We start from the raw sequence: 9,397 nt of genomic DNA on the forward strand, positions 1-9,397 counted from the left end.
ATTCTTTTTCTGTTATGGGTAGCAGTACAGAACAATAATAGATATGATATAGAGGGAAATGGGTATATCCACACGTGCGCGCGCGCACATGCACACACACATAAATATTTATTTTGTTGTTTCACTGAATTTTAAGTATATGTATTTGTAAACTTTGTTTATGTAGGTTTTACTGTAATCATTTATATCTTGTTGTCTCACTAAAAAAAAGTGCTCCTTCAAGTTGATTATAGTGTTCAATACACACGCTAAACTGCTACATTCTTTTCATGTATAGGTAAGGACAATGAAATATGATGGGATTCAGTGTATTCGTGTTCATGATATCCAAGAGGCAGTGTATGAATTGATAGCAAATGATGAATTGGCATGCTACGTAAGTCAAGGAATTAGAGCTAAAGCAAGTCCTTTTTGTTGCATTGAATAGCTAAAAATTTTAAAGATCATCAGCATGGGTAATCTTGGCTTGACTATCTAATCTTAATCACTTCGAATGTTGCGAAGGATTAAATTCTGAGCATTTAAATTATTGGTTATCTCATTGGAATTTGGAAAACCATTTTTCTAATATTCCTCTATTAAATGTATAATTGATTGATTTTTCAATTAAAAGTCTCTCATTATAGTACCTCTTGAGAAACTGAAACATTCAATCAATTTAATTAAATTACATTTAATGATGCAATGAGAATTATTTTCCTCTTATTCCAAACCCCTAATAAATTACAATATGCTTCTTATTTCTTACATCCATTTATAAAAGGCCCTACATTTTAATTCTTTGCATTCTTTCCTTCCAAACATAACTATTTTTCTTTTTAATTCTCTCTCATCTGATTGTCTACTTGAATCATCTGAGGCAAAGATGGAATTCGATGAGTATGACTTTGTCCAAGACATCAATGACCCCATGGAGACATGGTGTATTGTCATTAGGGTCTTGAGAAAATGGCATATAAACCAGAAAAAAACCCCCTTACCATGTCTGGAACATTTCATTCTTGCTCATTGATGAGAAGGTATGCATTTAAACAATTCTTCTGATTATGTTATGTTTCACTGTAAGAAAAGAAAATAAATCCATGATGGATGACATGTTATTTCAATGTTCATAGGGTTCTCAAATTCAAGCTTTCATTCAAAGCAAAAATCTACTCCAACAACTTGAAGAACAATCAGCCGAGGGAAGAGTTTACTTCATTGAGAACTTTGAAGTTCTCCCTAATACTGACAACACCAAGGCATGCTGTCATCCTTGGAAAATCAATTTTCATGCAAATACATTTGTCAAGGAACAACAGGCGAATGCACCTTCAAATGTATTCAACTTTGTATCAATCAAGGAGGTTATAAGTAGAGCAGATTTTGAACAATAGGTCACGAATTTTAATCATTTGATTGATATGTCATGATTTAATTTATTTTCTTTAAAAATGATACTTTTTCTTACCACAATGTAATATGATAATTTCATCTAGGTAAACTAATTGTTGTGGTAATTCTAGACATCACTGTTAACACCAACTGATCATCCAGATATCTTGTGTCGTATCTTTCAATTCAAGCTGAATAAACTTATGAAAGTTATAAAAGATGACAAGATTTTTGGCTCAGTGAAAGCAGGTTTGCACTTAAATTTTTTATAAATATAAAATTTTATGTACTTGAATTTCTGCCCCACTTAAAATTTTGATATCTTTTCTCACCAATCATTATTATTTTCCCAGTCCAAATATGTATACAATTGAGTTTCAAAAAAGAGGTCTTTCACATGCTCATATTATTTTATTCTTTCAAAATAAGGATAAAATCATAGTTGCTGGAGAGGTTGATGAAATAATATCTGTAGAAATCCCAAACAAGGAGGATGATCCAGTTCTTTATGAATTAGTAAGCAATTTCATGACTCATGGACCTTGTGGACATGCAAATAAAAGATCTCCTTGTATGAAAGAAGGCAAATGTAGCAAATACTTCCCTAAAAAATTTTTCTGACAACACATTTATTAATGATAAAGGTTATCCAACATATAAAAGGAGAAATGATGGGAGGAAGATTATCAAGAATGGGATAGTGCTAAACAACAGATACGTTGTTCCTTACAATCTAAAGTTGCTAAAGATGTTTCAAGCTCACTTAAATGTTGAAAAGACTAATCAATCCATATCTATCAAGTATCTGTCCAAATACATTAGCAAAAGGCAATGATCGAGTCATTGCAGGGATGTACAACAACAGTAATGACAGCAACTCTCAAATAATCTTTGATGAAATCAGTCACTACTTAAATTGTAGATACATCTCATCATGTGAGGGGTCTTGGAGAATTTTTGGATATAACATTCATCATCATTTTCCTTCTGTGGAAAGGTTAAAGTACTATCTTCCAAATAGACAACTTGTAATAGTCAAAGGAAATGCAAATGTGCAAAACTTGATGAATAAAAAAACAATTAGAGAATCAATGTTTTTAGCTTGGATGGAAAAGAATTTAGATCCCCACGATCTCAAAGCAAGAACTCTAACTTATTCTGAGTTCCCAGTACATTATGTCTTTGATAAGAATACAAAGATCTGGAAATCAAGACAAAGGGAATTTTCAATTGGAAGAATTGCACATGCATCTTCATCTCAGGGAGAACAATATTATCTTCGCTGTCTGCTCACTAAAGTCAAGGGGCCAACTTCTTTTGAAGATATAAGAACCATTAATAATGTTCAATACCCAACATTTAGATCAGCATGCTATGCTTTGGGACTTCTGGATGATGACCAAGAGTATATTGATGCCATTAAAGAGGCCTCTATATGGGCTTCAGGTCATTATCTGAGGAAATTTTATACAAATATGCTACTCAGTAACTGTCTTAGCTAACCTGAGTTAGTTTGGAGTTAAACATCTTGCCTAATATACGAGGATATGTTTTACTCAAGTGACGCTAGGCATGATGAAACAGGTTAGCCTCTAATCCTTTATTATACTAATGTTCAACTGTTATGCTCCTTCAAACATTAAAAGTTTAAACAACGAAGTATAAGGAATCTCTCCACGATTATGAATCTCTTTATGAGTATGTAATTGGAAAAAAAAATTCATTCACATAACAAAATTATTCTAATTCATATATTTTTATACCTACTTATCATGTTTTAAATTTTTTTTAGTTTTGTGAACTTCATTATATAGTTTCCTATTTCTTTTTCCAAAAAATTGAATACACAAGTAACATAAAATACTAAATTAGATAAGTACTATTTCAAACATAACAATAAATTAACTATAGTGAGTTTAATATTTGATATAATGACGAAAAATTACCCAACCTAATAATTATATAACTTTTTTATTTTCCTTCATTTTAAAAACATTTTAAAGGCATTTATTTTTTATATACAAATTTAAAGGGACCTATGTTAACGTTACCATATTTAATAATTCAAATTTGAGAACTACAACATTAGGCAATTATATTTTCATTACCTTTTGTTTTTAATTCTTATAACTTCATTTCATATTTGAAATCCATTTAGTTTCACATATTTTCAATATTAGTCCAAATAATATTTCTTCACTTCAAAGTTCTTTCATTTCTAGCATCTATTTTCACTGATAAAGACAAGAAAAATGCTGCACTATCGAAGATTAACAAGATCCTTCTTCAAAATGGAAGGTCCTTAGATGATTTTCCTTCAATGCCTAAACCTGTAGCTGTTATTGAAATGGAAACAATTAACCATCTTGTGCTACAAGAATTGAAGTTTGATGCAGAGTTTTACAAGACTGAAAGAACAATGTATGAACAAAAAATGACTAATAAGCAAAAAAACATTTATCATGAAATCATCTCTGCTGATCAATCCAAAAAAGGAGGATTCTTCTTCGTTTGGTTTTGGAGGAACTGGAAAGACATTTCTATGGAATGCTATAACAGCTTACATTAGATCCAACAAAAAATTATCTTAAATGTTGCATCAAGTGCTACTACAGCAACATTGTTGCCCTCTGGAAGGACTGCCCATTCAAGGTTCTGCATTCCTATTAACATAAATGAAGATTCTACATGCAACATCATGCATGGTTCTGCAATTGCCAATTTGCTAATAGCCACAAATCTCATAATTTGGGATGAGGCTCCAATGATGAAGAAACACTGTTTTGAAGCATTAGATAGGACACTAAAGGACATAATGCATTGTGATCAAATTTTTGGAGGAAAGTTCATTGTTCTTGGGGGAGATTTTTGACAAATTCTTCCTGTAATACCTGGTGGCTCTAGAGCAGACATTGTTAACGCTTTAATAAATTCATCCTATCTGTGGTATCATTGTAAAATATACAAGTTGACTATGAATATGAGGTTGTCTGCATCAAATTCTGAATCAGAAAAGGTTGATATACAATCTTTCTCAAATTGGTTTTTAAGCATAGGAGATGGTTCAAATAGTGCTGAAGGAGGAGGACAATCAATCGTACATATACCAACTGAATTTTTAATATTTGAGTTCATTGACCCTTTGAAGAAAATTGTAGAAACAATTTATCCCCAATTAGAGCAAAATTTCATGCGCGAAGATTTTTTCACCAGCAGGGCAATATTGGCTCCGACCTTAGAAGTTGTAGATCAATTGAATAATTACATTTTCTCAATTTTCCCAGGGGATGCAGTTACATATTTCAGTTCAGACTCCATATGCAAAGCTGATCAACATTCTGACTACTTTGATGATATTTACAATACTGAATTCCTAAACACAATTAAATGCTCTGGAATGCCTCCACACAATTTGACTCAAAAAGTAGGAGTCCCTGTCATGCTTATGAGAAATATAGACCAGGCTAATGGACTATATAATGGAACAAGATTGAGGATTACTTTGTTGCCAGACCATTTTATTAGAGGAGTAAACCTAAATGGATCAAAATTAGGGGAAGTCTATATTCATCGCATGGACCTTAACCCTTCTGAGGAAAATCTTCCTTTTCTCATGCGTCGTCAACAATTTCCTGTTATCCTCTCATTCGCAATGACCATAAATAAAAGTCAAGGACAGACTTTGTCAAAAGTAGGAGTTTATTTGCCAAAACCAGTTTTTATACATGGTCAATTATATGTTGCTTTATCTAGAGTTACATCAAAGAATGGCCTTAAGCTTCTTATTCATGATTCTGAATTTAGGCCATTGACATCTATGACAAAAATGTAGTTTACAAGGAAATTCTTCAAAATGTTGTGTGAGGGGAAAAACAAGAGTTCATATTAAGGTTGAATAAATGTTTTCATATTATGTACTCTTTATGGAAATAATGCATTCATAAAAAATTAGAAATTTTCCACTTTACCTGTAACTTACTATAAAACCAACAAACAAAGATAAGATATTAACAAATCATATATCCAAGAAAAATGGCAAACTCATATCCATCCTTATTAATGATATCAATTATATTTTATTTAAATTCCTCAATTCTAACCTGCAACACACAAGAAAGAGTCTAATTGTACCTATTGCAAGTGAGTCGAAAGGCTAGTCCTTCCCGACCTAGTGAACCAATATTCGAATTCTATTAAGAGAGGTGATTATATTTAGTGCACAAGTAATAGGTGAAAAAAAAATATACAAATTTATCCAAAAAAAGCTATATAAAAATTAAATAGTAATGGAAATATCAACTATAATAGCTGGGATATATGAATCTTGTTTAATTTTTATATCATAATTAATAAATTAATAGTAATTCTGGATTCAACTTTTTGAGCTTAAAAAAAAGTAATTTCAAGAATATATAGAGATTTTACAGAAAAAAATATTGTGCTACATAATATGTAGATTATGAATACCACATAATATAATGCGTCATCTTTTTAAATCCCTCTTTATCTCACCCTTATCTTCTTAATTGTATCGGATATATTAATACTCACCATAAGGTCACTATTAAAATTCCAATTTTAAAATGTTTAAGAAATATTAAAATTAATATTTAATATTAATATCAAAGAGATGAATAAAAATTATAATAGGTAGATTTTCAGCCCTGGAAAAGTGGATAAAGGCTCCAAATTTGAACCTAAAGTTACAACTGAAAATAACGGACAATATCAATTCAAAACATAATTTCAAATTTGCAACATAAATATTAAATAACTATATTCTACAATTAAGATAAATAAACTTAACTTGTAGAATTTTTAAGATAATTAGACTGGCAAAAAAAATCAGATGTAGAAATTTAATAAATAATTGCAATCGGCTGTAATTATACAAATTAAAATATCTGGACCAATGCATTTTAATAACATCAATATCTCAATTTTACTAATTATATTTTGCAATTCAAAAACTAATTAGATTTTTGCAAAATAATAGGTAGATTGTGAATATACCTGTACCCATCATATGGGTCTTTTTTTTTTTTTTTTTTAAAGCCGGATCACCCTTTTCTTCTTAACTATATAATTTATATTGGATATATCGATACTCGCTATATAAGATTAATAACAATTTTTAAGTTAAAAAAAGATTTAATTTCAACAAATAATAATTACGTGCTCAAAATTTGGGTGATGCGACTTAATTGGCTTGCTGTAGGAAAGCATATTTGCTCTATCTCATAAGATTTGACAAGATCAAGTGGAAAAGAATTAAACTAGAAAAAGATGATTCTTATCCTAGACATTTCAACTCTCAATGTCTTTGAATTTTTAAATATTATTTCAAGGAAAAGAGTGTGCTGCTCATGAATTTATTATTATTTTTAATTTGATATGTAAATTGGCTTAATTGTCATGAAAAATATATCAATATAAAATTATGAAAATTGTTTTTAAAAATTTTAGAATGTGGCCCATTTGCAATATATTATTATTTTTAATTTGGTATGTAAATTGGGTGCAGTTTTCCTTTTTTATCATAAAAACAAATAAAAAATACTTGTGTAATAGAATGGCAAAATTTCCACAACTGAATAGTCATAATCATAGTCTATTTACAATCATATATTGCTTCAATGTTTGACCACTTTTAAATACTTAGCCGTCAGCTTAGTAGGCATAATATATTTTAGATTTGAGAACAAGATATTATATTTAAGGAGAAGGGATATTTTTGTCATTTCAATTTAACTAAAAATTAATTTGGCCACATTGCAAAATATTTAAAATGTTTGGTTGTTAATTTTTATTTGATTCTATTAAATGGGTTATATGTGCAAAGATCCCTTTGTTTTACAATTTCCTCATTCATATTTACTTGTATTTTTTTTATTAGAAAACACTAGTTATGTTTAAGGAAGATAGACATTAAGAGTGTTTCTTTTAAATTTAGGGATAAATTTTAATTTCAAATTGGAAATTTTAAAATAAATTGAAATATCATTTTGAAATAAAGGAAAATTGCCTAATTATCTGTGAATAACCATATTATCTGAGATTTCAAGTTTGAAAATAAGATAAAATGTACAAATTTACAAGATTTAATTTTAAAGGTCAATATATAGATAGAAGCGTTGTATTCTACCTTCGTATACAGAGTGACTTACTGGGGGAAAATTGACAAGAGCATGAAGATGGTATACAGAGTGACTTACTGGGGGAAAATTGACAAGAGCATGAAGATGGATGAATATTCTTATTATTCAAAGAAATGTAAAGGCGGGCAACATGAAGAACAAAGACAAGAGGTATGTATTATATAGTAATTGCTTTTAAAATCAAAATATTATTTATCTGATGAATTACTGTGACTTTTACAGATGAAGATGAAAGCGTTGAATGAAGAAATAACGAGGAAGAGGTAGAGGAAGAGGAATGAAGAATTGGATGAAGAGCTAGGGAAAATGTTTCATGAGAAGATACAGGAAATATGGGCTTCTATTGGGCAACGTAACCAAGCCCTTTTCTGAATCTAAATCCACAAATACATACGGTTGATGATGATATATATATATATATATATATATATAAAGGAATAGATATTTTAAAGGAAGGACGTCATCACTCAACATCAGCTTCTTATCATATAGAGAAACAAGGGAAGGCGATGGAGGCTTTGTATAAGTATTATGAAACGCAAGAGGGAGTATCAATAGATGAAAGTCATAACGAAGACATAAAGAAAGAGCTCGAGTCACTACAAGAAACAATGCACGAGGCAGAGATGGCTCTAGATCATTTGAAGAAGGGAACGGGAATTCAAGGCTTCTTTAACTTCATATATATATATATATATATATAAAGATTTACAGCGACGACCATAGCAAATTTACTTTTCTTTAATTCTGGTTTGCCATTATTGGAATATGTCAAGTTACTTTTGTTTTTTAAATAAATTTTTGGAATTAAAAAATTTTATTTTCTTTAATAATCAACGTTGCCATTTTGCTATGTGGTTCACGCTGTGCAAAAGTCTAGTTGTCGCAATCCTAGTCCTGTCTAGTAAAAAAATTGGTCTGTATTTGAATAGTTTGAAGTTTGAATATAGCGTTTCTTTTATTCACATTTCATCATTTTATTTAATATAATTTTAATTTATTTTACTTATATTAGACATGTTGTTGTTGCTGTTATGGAAATTATGAATTTAAATCATTTGAATTTTAATTAAAATATTTTTTATTTTTTTAGAGATTGTTATAAATTTTTTATGATTATAAATATTTTTATTATCCTAATTGAGTTTGTAAGATAAATAAATTGTTACCTCTCATAGCTAAGTAAGTACTGAACTATCAAAATTAATCTCCTAATCCTATAGATTAAGTTCAATTTTGTTAATCTTTGGATTATAACTGAACTAGATTGAACTACAACTTATCTAACCCAATTCTTTTTATATCCAGTCTTGTCGAGTCCTTCATGCAGCCTAATGACCTATTTAAGGGGATGATTTGATTGTGCTGTTGTTAGGAATAAATGTTTTTTTTAGACCTTAAATATATTGGTTGATTGAAATGTAATTTCACTAACATGTTCAAACTAGGTTAATAATGAATTCTGAGAAGATTAACATGTATAATCAATAATAATACTATTACTACCAATTTCCGTTCTTGTTTCTTCTCTCATTTTTCATTTTATTGAAGAATAAAGATAAGCCTATCTCTATCAATCTTTTATTCTTATTTTAAATTTCAATTTGTCTCTCTTATTTCTTTGAAATTTTTTATACTATCTAAACAAAACAAAATTAAAGATATAAATTTTAAATATAATAATTTAAACATATTATTTAAAATTTAAAATTTAAATTTAAATCCATCAATCTAAATGCTTTCTATGATATACTTATGACTTTATTACGATGAGTCTACCGTTTATTTATGTGTCTCAAGAAATATTATTAGTCCCTTGCTATGTATATGTTCCTCTTCTCCCAAAATTGATCGTGATTTATATT

At 29.2% G+C, this 9,397-nt stretch overlaps 1 protein-coding gene and 1 long non-coding RNA gene across 2 annotated transcripts; both read left to right on the forward strand.

Moving 5' to 3' along the window:
• The first annotated feature begins 281 nt into the window (after window positions 1–281).
• Window positions 282–1,473, forward strand: LOC129307873 (uncharacterized). Its single transcript, XR_008592499.1, has 3 exons — window positions 282–376; window positions 866–1,019; window positions 1,116–1,473. It is a non-coding gene; the product is annotated as an uncharacterized LOC129307873 (long non-coding RNA).
• A 2,881-nt stretch (window positions 1,474–4,354) lies between these two features.
• Window positions 4,355–5,206, forward strand: LOC129308839 (uncharacterized). Its single transcript, XM_054950225.1, has one exon. The coding sequence runs from the start codon at window positions 4,355–4,357 to the stop codon at window positions 5,204–5,206; it is 852 nt and encodes a 283-aa protein (XP_054806200.1).
• Window positions 5,207–9,397: the final 4,191 nt, after the last annotated feature.

This window comes from Prosopis cineraria, unplaced genomic scaffold (genome assembly GCF_029017545.1).
Source record: "Prosopis cineraria cultivar Desert tree isolate PC_DT_omini unplaced genomic scaffold, ASM2901754v1 PC4, whole genome shotgun sequence".
Classification (NCBI taxonomy): domain Eukaryota; kingdom Viridiplantae; phylum Streptophyta; class Magnoliopsida; order Fabales; family Fabaceae; genus Prosopis; species Prosopis cineraria.